A 21,654-nucleotide genomic window follows, 5' to 3' on the forward strand; every position below is an offset into this window, starting at 1 on the left:
CTGTAACATTAGAAATGAGTGCATCTTGTCATACAGCATACTTACGGGATCACCTCGAAGTCCTTGGTCTCCTCTTTCTCCTCTTTGACCTTTCAGACCTTTTTCTCCCTATTTGATAATAACAATGTCACTTGCATGGGGTAAATCATTATAAAGTAGAGTACAACTTGGACTTAGTGGAAAGGAATGATTTGCTTCACCAAGCCCAAGATGGAGAACATTGATGGACCCTACAAGAAGTATTATAAACAAAAGTTAGAGCATTTACTATGCCTTTACATAGGTTTTTTTTGTTTAGACTACAGCCATGGCTTATGTTTACAATATAGCCATGACAACGGATTAATTTTTGAATAGATAAGGGAAAACCTTGTCTGGTCTCCATCAGGATTATGGTAGTTTTGACAGAAACAATAACACGGCAGACTGTGCTACTCTTGCAGTAACAATTCTAACAGACACCACTAATGCTAGAGTGAACAGAGGTTCAAAAAGAAAAAGAAAAACATGATAGAAAATAAGCCATAATCCACCAACAATACTGAAAGACAAAATAACAAACCCGTGGTCCTAGGCTGCCTCTCTCTCCAGAAGATCCAGGGGTACCTCTTTTACCCTAAAATGCAATAATAAGCACATTATCTCACTTTTATTTTACTTTTTTTCATTCATCTTTCTACTTTAAATAACAAACATGGAATTCAAGGTTATAGACACATTTGAGGAGTATTTATTTTAGTTTTTTACCTTTTATGGCACAAAAAAAATAGGTCTCTATTAAAAATCATGCCTGCTTTTGAAGACTCTAGAGCTTCCTGTTTGATCTCTATTTATTACACTTGTACACGGTCTATATGGTTCCTCACTGCAAACAACCTTTTGTCTGCTCTCCACTCTATCTACAGCCTCGTTGAGTTGTCCTCCAAGGTTGTGGAAACAGAAAGTCTGTTTGACTCTTTATCATTCTTTTAGTAGCAGTAGCTAAATTGTAGGAAATTTTTTAATAAAGACTAAAAAAAAAAGTCAATACAATGGTGTTTATAGCCTTTAAAGAGACTGTTCAATTGAAGATTTATTCCCTCAGTCAATTTATAAGGTAAAGAGGCCATTAGCTCTGTCACCTCCTTATGCAATTTACAGAAAGTCATGCTTTTCCAAATGTATCAACCTTATGTCAATTGTGTAGCAATGTATGGCTTGTTTGTAATTCAATATGTGATTCAGTAATGTCAGATGAAAACAACATGAAGAATTCCAGAATCTGTGTTTTGAGGTCACTTTATTGCTTTGGAATATGATTTTTTGTAAGAACCTAGTAATAGCATAGAACTAGTAAATATGCTATGGAAAGGTTATAGTAGTTTGTTATACAATCACCTATATCTTCAGTAATTCTACCTTCTAACATCAATAATAGAACTTGCTGGGGTAAAATTTTAAGATCTCAGATCTATCTTCTTATTTTTGTATAACATGTAGTGAACCAACATTATAACTTACATCTTCTCCATCTATACCATCCAGGCCGATTTCTCCTATTTCACCCTATGGAGAAAGAATACATTAATATATTACTTTGAATGTTAACAATACCGGTAAATAAAAAAAATAAACCTATAAAGGACATATATCAAAAATTTTATTCAGAAGATAATGAATGTTACTGTCAGATAAGCTGACATATGTGCTAGTTATGAAGTGAACATGCCTCTCTCCAGTATGGAACTGGAGCTACACAGCTTGGAGAAATCCAATAGGATGTTATCATAGAGTTACTCTTACCTTATCTCCAGAGAACCCACGAGAACCCTAAAACAAAAGGTAAAAAAGGTATATTTATGTTAAGTTTAGAATTTACCCAGTTGAACAACAATATACAACTGCAAGAAGAAAAGGATCAACCTACCTTAAACCCTCGTAGGCCGGGGCATCCTCGGAAACCTTGTGTGCCATTGGTACCTGGAGGACCTCGCTCTCCCTATGAAATAACATACACAATGAATATTTGTATACCTATTATCTGGTATTTAGATTACATAGTAATATAAGAAATGAAAGATGAAATTAATATAATTACTTACAGGTCCGCCTTCTTCTCCTGGGAAGCCTTGGTGGCCCTTGAGGCCTGATGCACCCTGCAAAATACAAGATATGAATTTCTCATGTACATATCCACTTTACCATGCATCGTATCTCACATTTATTTACTGAAACATAGAATACAATGCACAAAATTACTTATTTGTTCTTCTAGCCAGCCCATTATATCAGATTGAGTTGTCTTAAAGGAGGAAATTTCTTAACATTACTGCAGGGGCGTGTGCCAGGGAGAAGGCGTAGATTTGCCCCTTCTCCCTGGCGTACACTAGCTTTATCACCTGCCCATCGGGGGAGTGGTGGGGTGTTATGGGGGCTCGGGGTGCGCGGCAAGGCGGGAAGGAGGCGTGGCCAGGTGTAGATTTGGTAGGCCGGGCGCAGGTACGGACGGGGTGAAATTGGACGGGAAAAGGGGGCGGGCATAATTTATTCCACCTTTGCTGACTGTTCAGCTGACAACTATTCCTTCTAGCCAAGCAAGCATGTAATGGGGAATAGGAGGTGCCAGACACATCAGGCATCAGCTTATCTTCAATGAGAACAAAGGATGTTCTGATAGAAATCCAACATACCTGGCCCTTTTTTCCCCAACATCTGCCTTTGGGTTAGAGTTTTGGTACCAGCAAACATAGTCAATGGTTGGCTAGTCATGCTGAAAGTGGTGGCTTATTATCTTCTAATGTATATGGGCACTTTTAGCTGAGATATGGAGGAATATAGCGGGTAAAATATTTCATAAACAAATACACAACCACATCTGGTGCCTTTAATGTTTTTCTAACATAAGAATTGCATAAATATGTTATAGTGTCCTTCCTGTACATCTTATGGGGAGCATTGTACTACTTTCCACCTACATCCGGCATCGCAAGGTTGGAATAAGTTTTGAGAATATGTTGATTGTTTTCATATATTCCAACTTTCTTTAATTATTTATGTCTTTACCTTTGGTCCAGAGACACCTGGGGGTCCAACATCACCTCTCTCTCCGGAGCACTTGCAGGGAACTCCACAGCAACCTTTCTCTGCAACATTATCCTATAGGGCAGATAAAAAATTGAGTCATTGTATAGATAATATATTTATTATATTGTGAGTGCTATTGGACTGTCTATTGCAGGACAAAATCTGGACTCACCAGTTCTTCAATGATCTCGTAATCCAGATCCACACGGTTCAGTCTCAGTGGGTTATTGTATGTAAACCCTCTGCCGAATTCTAGTTGCATAACTTGATCAAATTTGGGGGCGCCTTCCATTCCCACAAACAGCAAAGCCTTCACGCCTATAGAGATACATTGATTAAAGTCACTATCAGTTCGTTCTGCAATTGACTTTCCTTATATTGTTAGCTCCAGATGTATTATAGTCCTTTATTGTTACTGTGCAGCATATTTTATCAGTTCTTATGTACTAAATACTGAGTGTCTTTGGGGACATGTCAAAAGTTTTGATCAGTTGGGGTCTGAGTGTTCCCCCTCCTAGGTCTAAAATGAGCCATTGTATATCTATGGAGCTCATCTTATGCAATGAGATGGAGACTATGCTGAGCCAGACAAGGAAGAGCTCATACGTGTGATATTACAGCTAGAAACTGATAGGGGATCTGAGGCATTTACCTTTAAATCATATCTGTGTTGCAGACCTCCCATGTTACATATACAATACAGCTCGTTCACTCATTACTTCTGCAAGTCTTCTATCTTAATTTTCACTTGTCTGACATCCCCCCCCCCATCTTATGCTCCCTAAAGGGGTTGTCCAGGGAGCAGAAAATGGCTTCCTTGCACTCACTTCTGCGATTCTATGCCTTCATATGCTAGTATACAGATGTAGCTGTATGATGTGTAAATAATAATGGCCAGTGTATATCCTGTCAAGCCATGTATAATACTTACAGGAGCCATTTTATCATGTGTGCGGAATGTAAATGTCAGGAGCTGGACTGGGCACTATTGCGGCCGGCTTGACAGAGAAGCCAGTGGCGTCCCTAGTGATCGACTTGGCTGGTTGCTAGGGGCGTGCTGACTGCATCGCTAGCGGCTGGCATGGTTGCTGGGGGCGCGGCGGCGCTTTTCTTTGATGTAGCTGCAGCGGCAAAGGTGTTATGTATAGTTGATGTATGACTGACACCTTGAATCTTGCCTGGGGTTGGGACTCCAGGCTCCATATGTATCTTCCCCATTTCTTGCCTGCGATAGTGCCTAGTTTACTAGTGTATTTTGACCTAGCTTTTTACCTGCATTGCATTTCTGGTATTCTGACTCCTGACTTTTTGACTACCCCCTTGGATCACATATTGTACTGCGCCGCTCGTTTGTTGTTTACCTGGACATCTGATTTTGCTATATTGGGTTGCATTTGTCTTGTCTGTTGTTCTGTGAACGCTGACCAGTTGTCCGCTGTCGTTTAGGACTGTTGTAGCAAGTAGGCAGGGACAGCTGGACAGGTGACAGTGTTAGGTCTGCACCTGTCTTTTGTCTTACTGGTCACATATATTCTGACAGTAAACTGTATCAATACTTTTCTCTACTTATCTTCTTTTATTGAGACAAGCTTTGGGAGTGCATAGGCTTAAATATTACTATACTAGTACCACTACTCTCCTAAACAGCCACATACCTGCCCTTTGCAGAGATGCAGAAGCTTGCTGAAGTTCAGACATGCTTGCATCAACACCATCTGTAATGTGAACGACCACCTATATAGAAAACAAAATGTCAAATCTTAGAAAAATCTCTAAAAAGTTCGCTTTATAATGAATGAATGGGTACGAAAATAACGCACATGGCAAGATTTTTATGAATGACCAATTCCCAATCCCTTGTCACAGACAGTCCCTACCTTAATACTGCTGTCATCTCCAGAGGTCTTGAATTTGTTCAGGTATGATTGAAGAGTTTTACCAGTCAACACATATGGCCCACGTGTGCCCATTCCAAGAATTTTTTCGGCTAGTTCTGGACGATACTCTGAAAAATCGAATGCCTCAATTGGACCTGTTCTTCCCTGAGACATAATGGCGACTTTCACAGCAGGCTTTTTGTCACCACTGCAGCTTATTTTCTGCATGTTGGAAATGCGTTCCAGGATCTGCCTCACTTTGGGCTCCAGTCCTCTGTAAGCGTTAAAGATATTTTGCCCAGAGCTGACATCCACATCAAATCCTATAATCACTTCCAGGTTACAATCTGAAAGCAAATCACATTGTTATTCCAATATTCCACTTATAACCCACTATGTAACTGTAGCCTGAAAATATCGAATTAGGGTTCTGGCTCTCGCTGTGGTTACTGTATGAATACCCTGAAATTGTGTCTAACCAGTAGAAGATCTGAAGAATCCAATCATAATATTATTACCATTGTTTTCTACAATGTGATATTTTTTTGTTGCCAAAATTCCATTTGGTGTTCTAGCCTTTGGATTTTCTAGGCACAGACAAATGACTATTTAAAGCCGCAGTTAGCTGATAACACATTATACTTTTCAATATCCTTCCATAAACTCCCTTAGAAAACCGGAATAGCATATCGCTAGGATTTCTGATTGGTGAAGGCCAAACGTTAGAACCCCCCTGCAATTAAAGGGGCCCCAGAGGAGGATTACAGGAGAATTGAGAGGTTGTATGATAATTGTGAACAGAAGAGGACACCTACCTCTAACTGCATCCACCACATTTGGACAGACACTCCTTTTTTGCAGAGCGGTATCAAGAGTTATTAGAATCTGCTCATTTAACTCCGAAAGCTCCTGGACAACCGGTACTCGGAATGCGCTTGGTGCGTCACTTGCTATTTTGGAAACTTCATCCGCATCTATGCTTCCCACACCAATGGCAAACACCTTGACTCCCTTACTAGCCAGAGCTTGTGCTGCAGTTTGGCCATCACCTACTGACTTTGCCCCAGTGACAATGAAAGCAATTTGTGGAACGCCAGTGTCAATCCTACTGCCTGCTGGTTTTACAAAGTGCTTATCCTGCAAGTGGCGAATAGCTGTGCCCAGATTGGCCACTCGGCCGCCCTTATACTCAGCTTTGGTTACAGCGTCCATGATTTGGTCTCTGTCTTTGTATTCCCTGAGGAAAAACTCATCGGTCACATCTGAGTTGTACTGAGCCAGTCCAATTCGAATAGCATCTTCTTCCTCCACCACTGCATCAACTATTCCAGACACAAACTGAAGAACCTCTTTAAAGTTGTCACGTCCCAAGTTCATTGAGCCATCCACAAGGAAAACAATGTCGGCTTCTTTCTTGGCAACTATAATAATACAGAGAGATTATGGCTATGACTATGCTATGACTTTGTATTTGCTCTGTCAATTATCTGGGAAATTATCTGTTAAAAGGGCTTCCCACTGTCTATAAGTGATAGTATACATTTTTTACTCTTCTGTAGAGGAAATTTTATTGACTGGCAAGAAAATATAGTAATATAGTGCGGTTTATTATAAAAAAAAATAAATAAATGGGGAAACATAGAAGCCTTTCTGTTAGTAACCACTTAGTATTTAGCAATCAAATTATAGCTGCCACTCAGAGATGTAACTCTAGGGGGTGGAGTAACAGTTGTTTCCAGGCCCTAGGACTACATAAGAAGATACCAGTATTGCAAATAGCACATAGAAGCTGCGGGATCCCCAACAACACAATGGTGGCAATGTTGACCTTGAATGTACAATTTTTGTTGTAATTTTTCAAAGGGGTTTTCTAACGATAAAACAATTAAGTAAATGAATGTATATTGGTAAATAAAATGATTTTACTGTGTTTCATGCTTTTCTTTTTTGTCTAATGCAAACTGTCCTTCCTATACTCCAGTCTAGTATACATTTTAAAACAAACGTCTTGGTCCTGATGTACACTTTAGCTGGAAACTCAGACAGTTCTATCTTTCTCCCACTTATTGAATACAACACCACCCACTACATATATAAGAGCCTCTTAAATAGTGGGAGGGAGATAAAGTGGGCTGAACTCCCAGCTGGAATGTACATCAGGATCACAAAGTTGTACAGGAAACAACAGAGAACAGGATAATTTCTGCACACGTTTGAATTTGAAATTCACAAGGTATATGGTTTGTGTGCTCAGAAATAGCACTTCCCTGGAGATCACCATATAGGTGAAAAGTTATAGCATATATTTCCTGTGTGTTATATTATCAGCGGCATAAAGTATGTTAAAATAGAATACTTACTGGTTGGTTTTTCTGGAGTTGATGGTGGTGTTGGATCAACGGGTCTTGTAAAAGACCTGACTAAATTGTTTTCAATGTTTGATAGGTCCCTAAATTCCCTTACAGTGAAGAGATAGCGTGGGTCTGACACAATGCGTTCCACTTCTCCTCTATCAGCATTGCCAGTGGCCACAGCAAGAGATCTGACCCTGCTAGTTCCAAGCAATCTGACTGCCGAAGAGACATCATCCTCAGACTTGCCACCAGTAAGAAGAACTAGATATTGTGGCACACCTTCTTCTATTCTGCTTCCAGCTGATGTTATAAAATGATTCTTTATCACAAAATCTATAGCTTTCCCAATATTCAGTGGTTCCCCTCCTCTGTGTCGCAGACGTCGAATGCTTTGAATCAAAGCTTGTTTGTTGATGTTGGCCTTCAGAAGGAACTCTGTGGCAGGATTGTTACTGAATTGGACCAATCCTACCCTAACTTTATTAGGTGCAATATCAAAGTTCTGCACAACTTTCAAGATCAAATCCCGAATATTGGCGATGCCATCAGCACCTGTCTTTGTTGAACCGTCAACCAGGAAGACAATATCTCGTCTATCAGGATCAGTATCTATAGAAAAGAAATAGAAATCACATATTCCAAACAGCTTTAAGATTATGACATACAAATAAAAACCGTAATAGGTACTATAGGGTTTTTCTGGGTGAAACAGATTGATGGGCTGTCCACAGCTGACAGCCAACACCCCTACTAATCTACAGTAGTAAACTGGGCTGTAAACAGTTGACTTCATTCAGTGTGTAGTGGCTGGACCTGGTTACTGCAGCTGAGCAGCTGTTAACTTCGATGGGAACTGAGTTAAGTGTTGCCACCACTGCACAGTCAATGGACCGGCTGCTTCCAGACCTGCTCACTGTGTAGTGCAGACACTGAGCAGCTGATCATTGAGGGTCAGTAGTTGAAGGCCTATCCTGTGGATAGCTCATGAATCTGTTTTGCCTGAAAAACAGAATTAATAATAATAATAATAATAATATTCATTTATCTATCTGTAAATGCCTTAGCTCCCCCACTAATAAACCCCTGTTCTTGTATGCATAGGCTGCACATGCAAACATTGGGTGGTGTCTTAAGTTAGGTTTAAGGTCTTTGTTCAATCTTAAAAGTATCTATTGAGGTGGCACCCATAAACATCTAATATATTGAGGTGACACCCATGGACAATTGATATATCCCACAATCTATAGTTACAAATGAAGATTATTACCTGCAGTTGATCCTGATGTTAAAACAAGTTCAGTTATTTTTTCTTGATTCAGGTTAGTGACACTTGATATTAGTTTTTGCTCCAGTGATGGCAGTTCCTGGAAACTTGAAACTGAATATATAAAATTTTGACCGAAAGTTATTTTGCCGGCTTCTTCACTGTCAATGTTTTTACCAATTACGAAGGGAACCACGGAAGATTCTTTAACTGTTCTTGCTCCATCTCCAACATCATCATTTGAAGGACCAGAAGAGGCTAAAATAAGAAACTGTGGAACTTGTTCTTCTATGCGGCTTCCAGATGGCCTTGTAAATATATTCTTTGATACGTACTCTAGGGCATTACCGGTGTTAACTGATGTTCCGCCCTTTGGTCGCATTCTCCTCACTGCACCTTGAACCTCCTGTTTGGTAGAGTGAGCATTTAACAAGAATTCTACCTTGGGATCATCACTGTACTGGACTACAGCTACACGTGTTGTGTCTGGACTGACATCCATTGTAGCTATGATGCGTTCAATTAGCCCTTTCACACTGTTGAACTCAGCGCTTGCACCTCTTGAGCCATCAACAAGAAACACTACATCTCTCTTTACATCTGTATCTGTAAAAGAGTAATGTATATAAAGTAATAAGTTTTTTCATTATTGATGATAATTTTCTCAACGTCTTTTTCTTTCTAATGCTTAAATCAAATGGGAATACTAAACCCATATTCAAACCATGTAACATAGGGACCATTCATGGTTTTACTAAACTTACAAGGCACTTAAAAAAATGTTTTGTATCTTGCTACCACATAAACATAACAATTATCTCATCCGTACTTCTCTGTGGTCCTCTGGTGTCCTCCTGTGGCATCTCGGGTGTCCCCCACTGACCGCAGCCACCAACACTTCCGCAGATAAACTTGTCTCAGCATTGACAACCCCCTCAGCCAATCACTGGCCACAGCGCTGTCCCATCTCAGTCAGTGATTGGATGAGCGAGCTGTAACTACCCGATATGATTTCATTTCAGAAGCATCTTGGTTGGCGAAAACCTGGAGACACCACAGGAGGACACCATGGTAGTGTGGAGAGGCAAGGATAAGATGTGTATATGTAAGGGCAGCAACATATAAAACGTTTTAATTGCAGGATCCCTTTTAAAGGACAACTCCGGCTAAAATGTATTCTTTAATATGTTATTACATAAGGAAAGTTAGACAAATTCCTAATATACACTTATTATGGGAAATGCACATGTACTGCTATTTTCCTCAATTTAGTAGATCAGGCAGACTTCAATTTCTCTAAAAAACCTTGACGTCACGAATCAGAGCAGGGCTGGGTGTACTTCAGATGAAGCATCCAGCAGGGGGCGCAGTGTATGGAGAAATTACATTGTAATTTCGGCACGGGTTGCAGTCAGCTATAGCAGCTTGTGCACTCACCGGGTGGCAGGAGTGGCTCCCCAACACTCATCCATCTAGCACTGGCTCACCTAGCCCCCGAGGACCCCCCACACCCATCCACCCTGCCGGCTGCCCTCCCCAAGCCCCCCAGAATCTGTCTATCCCGCCGGCCGTCCTCCCTTAGCTCCCCAGCATCTGTCCATCCTGCCGGCCGCCCTCACCTAGCCCCCCCGCATCTGTCCATCCTGCTGGCCACTCTCCCTGGGCACCCACATCCGTCTATCCTGCCAGCCGCCCTCCCCGCTCTCTCTCTCCCACTGCAGTCAATGACTGTGCAGCTCGAGAGAGACATCGGGAACCATGGTATAGCAGTGCTCTCCCTACTGCACACAAGACTCCCCGGCACCCATCCATCCAGCACCAGCTCCCCTAGCCCCCCGAGGACCCCCCACACCCGTACATCCCGCCGGCTGCCCTCCCCTAGCCCCCCGCATCTGTCCATCCCACCAGCCGTCCTCCCTTAGCCCTCCAACATCTGTGCATCCCGCCGGCCGCCCTCCCCTAGCCCCCCACACCCGTCCATCCTGCTGGCCGCCCCCCCTAGCCCCCCCCGCATCTTCCCATCCTGCTGGCCACTCTCCACTAGCCCCCCACATCCGTCCATCCTGCCGGCCACCCTCCCTGCTCTCTCTCTCCCACTGCAGTCAATGACTGTCAGGCTCGAGAGAGACATCAGGAACCACAGTATAGCAGCCCTCTCCCTACTGCACACAAGACCGGGCAGCGGGGAGAGCGCAACTGTACCGTGGTCCCCACTGTCTCTCTCCAGCCACACAGTCATTGACTGCAGCGGGAGAGAGAGCGGGGAGGGCAGCCAGTGGGGTGGACGGCTGCAAGGGGCTAGGGGAGGGCGGCCGGCAGGATAGACAGATGTGGGGGGGCTAGGGGAGGGCGGCCAGCAGGATGGATGGGTGGGGAGGGTCCTTGGGGAGCTAGGGGAGCTGTTGCAGGATGAATAGGTGCCATGGAGCCTCTTTTTGCCACCCGGTAAGTGCACAAGCGGCTATGGATGACTGCAACCCGTGCCAAAATTACAATGTAATTACTCCATCCCCTGTTGGACTCTTCTTAGGAATTACACCCAGCCCTGCTCTGATTCAAGACGTCACTTTTTTTTAGAGAAATTGAAGTCTACCTGATCTACTAAATTGAGGAAAATAGCAGTATATGTGCATTTCCCATAATAAGTGTATATTAGGAATTTGTCTAACTTTCCTTATGTAATAACATATTAAAAAACACTTTTGGCCGAACTTCTCCTTTAACCTACTGTTGTGCATATTCTAATATTATTAAAGTTATGATTGTTAATATATTAGATGTATGACTCACTATTAAACATCCAATTTTCTGACCTACCTTGGGAAGTTACAGAAGTGACAGTCCGCCTTAGAACTTCTATGTCACCTGCTTGAAGTTCAGACACTCTTGTTGTTAAGGTCTGGTAAACAGTGCTCAGTTGGTTGACATCAGGAACGGCAATTGCAAAGTCAGGAATGAAGGAGATGGTTCTCAGCTCTTGTGCATCAGCATTGCGGACTCCAATGGCAAATGGAATTACACCAGTGGTTTTTAGTTCTGTGGCAGGTCTCCTGACGTCATCTCTTGACCTGCCAGTGGTTAGTAGAATCAAGAACTGGGGCACTCCTTCAGCTGACCTACTGCCTGCTTGCCTGGTGAAGACATTGCTTGTGACATAGTCTAAAGCTGCTCCTGTGTTCAGTGGGGATCCCCCGATAGGTGTTAGTTGACGGACAGCTCCTAGGACTCCTTGCTGATCTGGATAGGCATTTAGTAGAAAACTGGGCCGGGTGGCATCACTATACTGTACGACTCCAACACGTATCCTGTCTTGACCTACATCAAGGCTTTCCACCACCCTTTGAATAAAGGATCGAAGAGAGGCAAAGCTTGATCTGCCATCATTAGATCCATCAACCAAGAATACAATATCCTTCCTTCTTCCGATATCATCTAAAATTATAAAGAACAAGAAATCACACACCCATACATTTATAATATGTACATAGCATCTCTGATATGAGATTTTTTTTAATAGGTGTCCCTTGAAAAGTTCTAGAGACATGTTAAACTTTTGATTGGTTAGAGCCTAGGTGTTCAGACTTCATTGATTGTTAGAGTAGAGCTAAGCACTTCAAACCCTGGCTCTCAGCAAATTTACTATATAGATTAGAATGGGGACTGTCTCCTGCAGCAAGATGGAAAAGGTAAGGAGTCAGGGAGTGAAGCTTTTCCCCTGGCTCTATCTAACAATTTTTGAGGGTCCATACACAAAACCCTGACCCATCATAGCTTTTGACGGTGTCAATTTAAACAATTTCCGGTTTGATTGAGACTAGGGACACACATATAGGACACAGATGTTCATTAAGCAATATAACCCTATGCAAGTACTAATAAGTTCATGCTAAATAATATTACACTCTGTCAGTTGCTGAGTTATACCATTGTAATTGTGCGGGCACCTATTAGCACTGTTGGTGCAGTTAGACTCCAGCTGGTGTTCAATGCCATCAGAACGATTGCGTCTTTGTTGATAAGTGTTGCAAGTTCCATATATGTAGATCATTACCTTATCTTCATCATCAAACAGATTTGTAAAAATTACCAGTATTTTCAGTTTTTGTATTTTCTTATGGACTGTATTTGCCATGGGTTGTGCAAACAATGATTCCATACATGTCTTGACAGCTTTCTTACTGTTAGGAATGATTATCAGGTCACAAAAAGCAGATGGAATATGCATTGGATGCAAAAAGTGTATGAAAAAATACAACGCAGTGGAGACCTTTGTATTTATTAGGAATTGAATCTTGCTGACAAAATTACAGAGAGCAAGCAAACTCTTTTGGTGCCTAAAGCAACCATACAAAAATGCTTTCACCCACTGAAACCATTCACATTATTATAGCGCAAGTCACAGTAAAAACCATTGCACCTCTATAACAGTAGAAGGGTCAAAAACAACACTCCCATACCAGTGAATGTGACAACCACAGTGATCCCAGAATAGTGACAGCAACCGCATCAACATAGCAGTGATATTTACAGTGCCCCATAACAGTGACCATTACTGTACCCCAAATAGTGACAACCCCGTGCCCCCATAACAGTGACAGCAACAGTATCAACTAATCAGCGATATCTACAGTGCCAGTAACAGTAACAATTATTGTACCCCAAGTAGTAACATCACAGTGCCCCCTAACAGTGACAGCAACGGCATCAACATATCAGTGATATCTACAGTGCCCCATAGCAGTAACCCTTATTATACCCCAAGTAGTAACATTGCAGTGCCCCCTTACAGTGACAACACTGGCATCAATATATCATTGATATCTACAGTGCCATATAACAGTGACCAATATTGTGCCCCAAAGAGTAACAATCACATGCCATCATGACAGTAACCAAGACAGTAGTGCCACCCAAAAAAACTAGCCTTTTTTTCCCCATAACAGTGATAGCCATAGTGCAGCCATGGTGCTCCCCATGAAATCCAGCCTCAGTGGCACATTAGTTTAAGCTACTCTTTGAGCAATTGCCATATTAAGCCCTAAGTCTGGGAAAGTACATCAAGTCATTTATCTCTTCGTAATTGTCTAATTTCACACTTCCTCATTTTAGTAACAGCGAATGTAATTTGGATATTCTTTACAGAGTGCAAGCTTACTATATTAATACACTCCAATTCCAAAGTGGTTGTGGTGGACTTTTATGGAACTCGTAACCATACAGTACTTTTCTCTAAGAATACATTTAGGAACAACTAGATTCCCTTCCACAATACAAGTATAAAAGTACTTACAAGTTTCTGTTGGCACCTCCACTGAGATGGTTTTAATGAGGTTAACAAATTGGAACTGTAAAGTGGAGAGATCGTCCAGTGATTCTGAGGACAAAATAAATTGTGGTGCCAAAACAATCTTCTCAAGTTCCTCAGATTCATAATTTTTTGCCTTGATCGCAAATGTCACCACACCAGCTCTCTTCAATTGATTTGCTGCCTGATCTACGCTGTCTCCAGATTTGCCTGCGGCCAGCAAGACTAGATATTGCTGTACCCCCTCTCGAATTCTACTTCCAGACTCTGGTGTTAAAAGATTGTCATAAGCATATTCCAGAGCAACTCCGAGGTTGAACTCCTTGCTCGGTTTGAATCTCAGCCTTCGTATTGCCCTGACTACCTCGGCTTTTGTTTGATATGAGTCAAACTTAAATTCCACTTTTACATTTTCACCGACTAAACCGAAAGCAATACGTGTGCCATCTGGGCTAACGTTCAGACCATCAATGATGTTTGCCACAAAGTCTCGAACTAATGGAAATTTCCCAGCAATATTGTTGGAACCATCAACCAGGAATAAGATGTCTCTTTTGCTTTCTGTTTCTGTACAAAAAGGCACCAAACGGTTTCAAAGTTAAAAGAAAACCCTCATAACATATATATTTTCTTCAAAATGTGACCTATCGCACCACAATCATCTATCTGTAAACCAGCTAGAACCATAAGTAATTGCAAATGTTAAGAAATCTAATTTACCACCTAATAATAATACAACATTTCTAATGTGAATTTCCACTTCCAAGCAAATCCTTCGAGGTTGCAAAGTTATAGAAACCAGGAGGAAGCCAAATGGACCAGGGATCGGTAACCACCAGGATTGCATTGGTAAGCGAGCAGAATGGTTGAGTGTATCACTAAGTATGGGGAATTTTTCATCTGGTTAACCACTTTAAAGAGGTATTCCAATTTGGACTCACTTAACAGTGGGAGATTTTGAGTGTATTAGTGTTTGTTTGTGTGTGTGGGGGGGAGTTTCCGATCATTTGGACCCCCTTGATATGGAACATGGGGAAGTTTTGAATTACCAAATGGGCTGCTCAATTCATTGTCTATTGTCCTCCCTAAGGTATCAAAGTACATTGCTCGGTTCCCTTCAACAGGAATAATTTAATTTAGAATACCTCTTTAAGGAGAATCTTTACACATCTCTGGCATATCTGTTTTACTAAATATTGAAATTCCCTATGAAACAAAAAATTCTAAAGTATCCTTTCTTATAATTGCATTGTATTGTTCCACTGTTATGTCTCCTGAAAATGTATTATAAACCACACAATTTACTGTTCCTATTCCCCATCTCAATAGGGTTTGTCCCTACACCCTCCATACATACAGTGGTCAAAAAGAACAGGACTTTGCTAGTAAGAGAGTCAGTTTACTAGAAAGATTGTATAGCCATTGGCTTGTGAGCATTGTTTTATACCCAACAGGAAGTGGTAACACCCAAGTGTCAACCGATTTGTAGATTTCCCAGAGAGAGAACAGAGGAATGATACTATACAAAGCTATAAGAAAATATACTCCAGAATGTATAATCTTATGGGGAATACCAGTGTTAACTAAAACTGATATCTCTAGAGCTGACAGATCCTCTTTTAGACATTGAACAAGAGACCTGGTATGTTGCATAGGTGGAGCTTTGCTTACATGAAATATCCAGCTAACTTTTTCTGTATAAACTCTTGATAACCTCAATCTGAACTGCATCTGAACAAACAAAATAAAGATTGCTCTTACCAGTTGGCACTGTCCTTGCTATAGAGCTAATATCACTGGTGGTCATTGTGCTGATACGTTGGGAAAATGTTTGGTACGCATTCTCCAGTTGAGATACATCAGGAAAGTAAAAAAGAAAGTCTGGAGTTAAAGAGATATATTGAAGTTCTCTCTGATCAGCTGAGCCAGCACCAATGGCATAAGGCACTGCACCAGTGGCTTTGAGTGAAGTGGCAGGCCTTCTTACATCATCTCTAGACTTTCCAGTTGTCAACAAGAGTAGAAATTGTGGCACTCCTTCTTCTGCTCGACTTCCAGCTGACTGGGTTAAAACGCTCCTTGTCACATAGTCTAGGGCTGCCCCCGTGTTCAGTGGGAAGCCCCCCATAGGAGACATACTTTGAATAGCTCTTATCACTTCTTGCTTATCTGAGTAGGCGTTGAGAAGAAAGACAGGCCTAGCTGAATTACTGTACTGGACAACTGCAATGCGTACTTTGTCTTGACCCACGTTAAGGTTTTCTACCACCCTCTGAATAAAGCTCCTGAGCGATGAAAAACCAGATATGGCAGCATCTGAACCATCAATTAAGAACACTATATCCTTCTTGTTATCTTCAGCAACTATTAAAAGAAATGATAGAGAGAAGGAGGAAGAGAAGACATTTTCAGACAGACAATACATATTGAGCTTGACACAAGAGAGAACATCTAAGTACAGCATCCACAACCAGCATTGTGACTTGCCGCCAGTGAAATAGAAAAGGAAGGGAAGTCTGGTATATGTTTCGGCGAAATTGAGGGGAAGAGTGGAGGAAGAGATATATAGGGGGTGCCATCATTTAAAGCCTCGTTTCGGCTTAATGGAATTGTTGCATTTAGTTTGGCTACTGGCTTTTCAGTAAGTGACAATAAGTCACCACCATTGAGGAATAGAGATATAAAAAGTATTATATATCAGAAAAATAATTATTAAAGAGAGTCTGTATAAATGGTTTTAGTCGAGAGAAAATCTAGGTGTTATTTTATTTAGGTGTTATTTATTTAAACCTCTTATGTTTTTGGGAAGATCAGAACTGTTAACAATTAAGGATCCCAGTAAACGGTTAAGGCCAGTTCAGTGATTTTTCTAGGCCGCAAAACCTCACGCTATTTTTTCTCTATGATCAGTGGAAAATCATCCGTATTTGCATCAGTTTTCTGTAAAATGTGAATAGTACTAGTAATAGTAATAGTTTTCATAGATTTGATCCAAGATTTTTGCGTAAAAAATTTGGATCCCATAGACTTCTTTTGGTAATCCATACCACGATCACAATCCGACTTTTTTTTTTTACAGAACCGATTACAGATCAAAATTAACATGGACTGTGTCAATAGCCCAATATAAATCAATGTGCTCTAAGTTAAACCGTGATTACAGACAATGTTACTGGACGTGTAAATAAGGCCTTGAGGGTTAAGATTGCAGGATAAAAGTTATTGCTGACCCTGCTAAACTGTATGTCTGATCACATCACTACCCTTAAAGAGAATGTGTCATTATAAAATGACCAATTATTTAAGTTTTGATGTGAAACACATTTTTTTGAAGAATTTTTGGAGATGCTTATTCAAATTTTCCATTTTATTTTATTTTATTTTATTTTATAAAATAATCTTAAATTCTTGCAGTTTTTAACTTATTCACTAGCTCCAAAATGAAGCAGAGACTTCTTGTTCTGCCTTTGCTGATGAGCAGGGGTCTGCTGGAAAGTGATCTGTTTAGCATTACAGTTAAAGGTGACTCCAGGACACCCTTTTATCTTAAAAGACACCATATTGGATCAAGGCAAGTTTTTCAAATAGAAAAGTGGCCATGTAACATATCAAAGAAAACCAGAATTGTCTCAGAAATTGAAAATGTACTCCAGAATTGATATTCTTATGGGGAATACTAAAACTAACATCAGCGCAGCTGGCAGGTCCTCTTTTAGACCGGGGATGCTACATAGGTGAAACTTTGCTTACATGAAATATCCAGGGGACTATTTCTGCATAAACTCTTGATAACCTCAATATCTGAACAAACAAACTAAAGATTGCTCTTACCAGTTGGCACTGTCCTTACTATAGTGCTAATATCACTGGCGGTCATTGTGCTGATACGTTGGGAAAATGTTTGGTACGCATTCTCCAGTTGAGATACATCAGGAAAGTAAAAAAGAAAGTCTGGAGTTAAAGAGATAGATTGAAGTTCTCTTTGATCAGCTGAGCCAGCACCAATGGCATAAGGCACTGCACCAGTGGCTTTGAGTGAAGTGGCAGGCCTTCTTACATCATCTCTAGACTTTCCAGTTGTCAACAAGAGTAGAAATTGTGGCACTCCTTCTTCTGCTCGACTTCCAGCTGACTGGGTTAAAACGCTCCTTGTCACATAGTCTAGGGCTGCCCCCGTGTTCAGTGGGAAGCCCCCCATAGGAGACATACTTTGAATAGCTCTTATCACTTCTTGCTTATCTGAGTAGGCGTTGAGAAGAAAGACAGGCCTAGCTGAATTACTGTACTGGATAACTGCAATGCGTACTTTGTCTTGACCCACGTTAAGGTTTTCTACCACCCTCTGAATAAAGCTCCTGAGCGATGAAAAACCGGATATGGCAGCATCTGAACCATCAATTAAGAACACTATATCCTTCTTGTTATCTTCGGCTATTGAAAGAAAGATAGAGAAAAGGAGGAAAAGGAAAAAGTTGTAGAAATGTTATTTTCAGACAGACAATACATATTGAGCTTGACACAAGAGAGAATATTTAAGTACAGCAAGTACAGCATCCACAACCAGCATTGTGACTTGCCGCCAGTGAAATAGAAAAGGAAGGGAAGTCTGGTATATAAGAGATATATAGGGGGTGCCATCATTTAACGCCTAATTTCGGCTAAATGAAATAGTTACTGGCTTATCAATAAATGACAGTAAGTCACCACTATTGAGGAATAGAGATATAAAAAGTATTATATATCAGAAAATTAATTATTAAAGAGAGTCTGTATAATTAGTTTTCGTTTAGAGAAAATCTAGGTGTTATTTAATTAGATGTTATTTATTTAAACCTCTTATGTTTTTGGGAAGAGCAGATCTGTTAACAAATAAGGATCCCAGTAGACAGTTAAGTCCTCAGTCTAACGTTCAGTGATTTTTCTGTGCCACAAAACTTCCTGCTATTTTTTCTCCTTGATCCATGGAAAATCATCCGTTTTTGCATCTGTTTCCGTAAAATGCGAATAGTGCTAGTTTACATAGATTTGATCCAAGTTTTTTGCGGACGTCACGGATATGACATCCATGACGTCTGTAAAAAAAATATGGATCCCTTAGACTTCTATTGGTATTCCGTACCACAATCACAATCCACACTAGGACATGTCTTTTTTTTTTTTTACGGAACGGATTACAGATCAAAATTACATTGGTTGTGTAAATATGCCAATATAAATCAATGTACTCTTAGTTGAACCGTGATTACAGACAGCTTTACAGGACGCGTAAATTAGGCCTTAAGGGTTAAGATTGCAGGATAAAACTTATTGCTGACCCTGCTAAACTGTATGTCTGATCACATCACTACCCTTAAAGAGAATGTGTCATTATAAAATGACTAATTATTTAAAGAGAACCTATCATCTAAATTTCACTGTCCCTAATATAAAAGTTTATCTTTCCCTAAGTCTATCTATGAAGATACAGACTGCCTTTACAGTCTGTATCTTCTTCTTTACCTACTCCTCTGTTTCTGTGAAAGCAAGGCCGGGCGCCGCCATCTTGATGACATCACTTCCGTTCCAGCGCTGGAATGCAAGGGACGTCATCAAGATGGCGGCGGCCGGCCTTGCTTGCACAGAAACAGAGGATTAGGTAAAGTAGAAGATACAGACTGTAAAGGCAGTCTGTATCTTCATGAAGTCTATTTATGAAGTAACAGACTGCCTTTGCAGTCTGTATCTTATGCCTTACCTACTACTCCATACCGGTGCAGCAAAGCCGGCGCCGCCATCTTGATGTCGTTACTTGCGTTCCACAGCTAGAACACAAGTTACATCATCAAGATGGCGGCGCCGGCCTTGCTGCACAGAACAGAGTAAGTAAAGTAGAAGATACAGACAGCAAAGGCAATCTGTATCTTCATATATAGACTTCATGGAGATACAGACTGCCTTTACGGTCTGTATCTTCTACTTTACCTAATCCTCTCTTCTGTGCAGCAAGGCCGGCACCCGCCATCTTGATGACGTTACTTGAGTTCCTGCATTGCTGCATTGGTACAGAGTAGTAGGTAAGGCATAAGATATAGACTGCAAAGGCAGTCTGTATCTTCATAAATAGACTTTATGAAGATACAGACTGCCTTTACAGTCTTTTACTTTACCTTTTCCGTTTGGTTGGTGCTACTAGGCCGGGCGGCCACCATTTTGAAAACGTAACTTGTTTTTTTCAGTGGTGTAACGCAAGTGACTTCATCAAGATGGTGGCCCCCCGTCCTTGGTGCCGCTCTGCATGACGGGAGTTTCCTGTCTCGCGCCGGCTCTTTTAAAAAGAGCCGGCGCGAGGCAGGAAAGTAAAACGTGAATAATTAAAAAACGCAGCTGTAAAAATAATTAATTATATTTACAAATGTTATTAAAATCATAATTTACATCTAATTAGGGAATAAAAAAAAATTCATTTTCGTCCATGATTGGTTCTATTTAAGTTTTGATGTGAAACACATTTTTTTAAAGAATTTCTGCTGATGCTTATTCAAATTTTCCATTTTAATATTTATATTTTAAAATAATCTTAAAATCTTGGAGTTCTTAACTTGTCCTCTAGCCCAAAAATGAAGCTGAGACTTCTTGTTCTGCCTGTGCTGATGAGCAGGGGGATGCTGGAAAGTGATCTGTACAGCATAGCAGTGAAAGGTGACTCCAATAGAAAGAAAAGACAAAAGCAGCTTTTCTTCCCCCCTTTATGTGGAATGACCTATCCACAGTTTACAGAAGTTACTGAGCATGCGTAATAGTGTGTCCCATCCTAAGAATAGGTTATGGAGATATTCATTGTAAGTTTGGGCCATATTAGACGGCCCGATATTTGGAGCAAGTGAGCGCTGACCTCTCATGTCAGCGCTTGCTTGCTCCTCATTCCCCCCTCGCTGTCGGTGCTATTACACTCCTATTACACTGAGCTACAGCAAACAGACCGTTGCTCTCATTATCTGCATTTTGGTTCATGCAAAAAAACGTTGATTAGCCGACATCATGCATATCGGCTGATTGCATTGCATGAGCTGATTGCATGAGCTATTACACGAATCAATTATAGGCCAGGACAGGTGGTAGTCGGTCAAATACGACCGATAATGGCTTTGTGCAATAGTACCCTATGTCCATGAGGCTTGCAGTAAAGTATGTCCCTAAATGTAGTTAAGGAAGGCTCAGGCAAGATGGCAGCCTCCATAATAATGTACAAAAAAATAAAATAAAAAAAAATTACAATCATAAGATAGAAACAGATTAAAAAAGAACATGTTTGAGTATCAGCCTGTAATCAGTAAAAACAAATCTAGGCTAGACATTCCCTTTAAAGGGGTAGTCTAGTAAAAGATAATGGGGATCAAGGTGGATTGAAATAAAGAATACTCACCTGCCGGTTGCCTTGCCTCTGGAGTTCTAAAGGTGCCTAGTCCCCATTGCTCATACTGTAGCTTGCTGATCTCAAAATACTCACTCAGCCAATCCATTGTGAAGGCGGGTCACTGCTGTGGCCAGTGATTGGCTGAGAGGGCATTTACTACATGTTAAGATGTTAACAAGAAGTGGTGAACAGCGAGGACCTCAGAACCATTGGAACAGCAACAATACATCAGGCAGGTGAGTTTCTGAGTTTCTATTATACAGGTGAGTCAAAAGTCTCAGGACACCCTTTTATCTTAAAAGCCACCATATTCGATCAAGGCAAGTTTTTCAAATATAAAGATGGTCATGTAACATGTCAATGAAAACCAGAATTGTCTCAAAAATTGAAAAGATACC

The 21,654-nt window shown here is 40.9% G+C and overlaps 1 protein-coding gene across 1 annotated transcript in view; it reads right to left on the reverse strand.

Annotated features, from left to right (window-relative positions):
• The window catches only part of COL6A3 (collagen type VI alpha 3 chain), a 105,373-nt gene that overhangs the window by 36,933 nt on the left and 46,786 nt on the right, over positions 1 to 21,654 (reverse strand). Inside the window, exons 7-23 of the mRNA XM_069983142.1 lie at positions 17,695 to 18,294; positions 15,625 to 16,227; positions 13,849 to 14,430; positions 11,376 to 11,990; positions 8,562 to 9,164; positions 7,301 to 7,903; positions 5,756 to 6,361; positions 4,941 to 5,287; positions 4,719 to 4,797; positions 3,236 to 3,381; positions 3,043 to 3,135; positions 2,082 to 2,135; positions 1,907 to 1,978; positions 1,783 to 1,809; positions 1,501 to 1,545; positions 563 to 616; positions 46 to 108 (exon numbers count right to left, since the gene is read on the reverse strand). Coding sequence (XP_069839243.1) covers positions 46 to 108; positions 563 to 616; positions 1,501 to 1,545; positions 1,783 to 1,809; positions 1,907 to 1,978; positions 2,082 to 2,135; positions 3,043 to 3,135; positions 3,236 to 3,381; positions 4,719 to 4,797; positions 4,941 to 5,287; positions 5,756 to 6,361; positions 7,301 to 7,903; positions 8,562 to 9,164; positions 11,376 to 11,990; positions 13,849 to 14,430; positions 15,625 to 16,227; positions 17,695 to 18,294 — 5,192 coding nt within the window. The remainder of the gene's footprint in view (positions 1 to 45; positions 109 to 562; positions 617 to 1,500; positions 1,546 to 1,782; positions 1,810 to 1,906; positions 1,979 to 2,081; positions 2,136 to 3,042; positions 3,136 to 3,235; positions 3,382 to 4,718; positions 4,798 to 4,940; positions 5,288 to 5,755; positions 6,362 to 7,300; positions 7,904 to 8,561; positions 9,165 to 11,375; positions 11,991 to 13,848; positions 14,431 to 15,624; positions 16,228 to 17,694; positions 18,295 to 21,654) is intronic.

Source organism: Dendropsophus ebraccatus, chromosome 9 (genome assembly GCF_027789765.1).
Source record: "Dendropsophus ebraccatus isolate aDenEbr1 chromosome 9, aDenEbr1.pat, whole genome shotgun sequence".
Taxonomy (NCBI): Eukaryota; Metazoa; Chordata; class Amphibia; order Anura; family Hylidae; genus Dendropsophus; species Dendropsophus ebraccatus.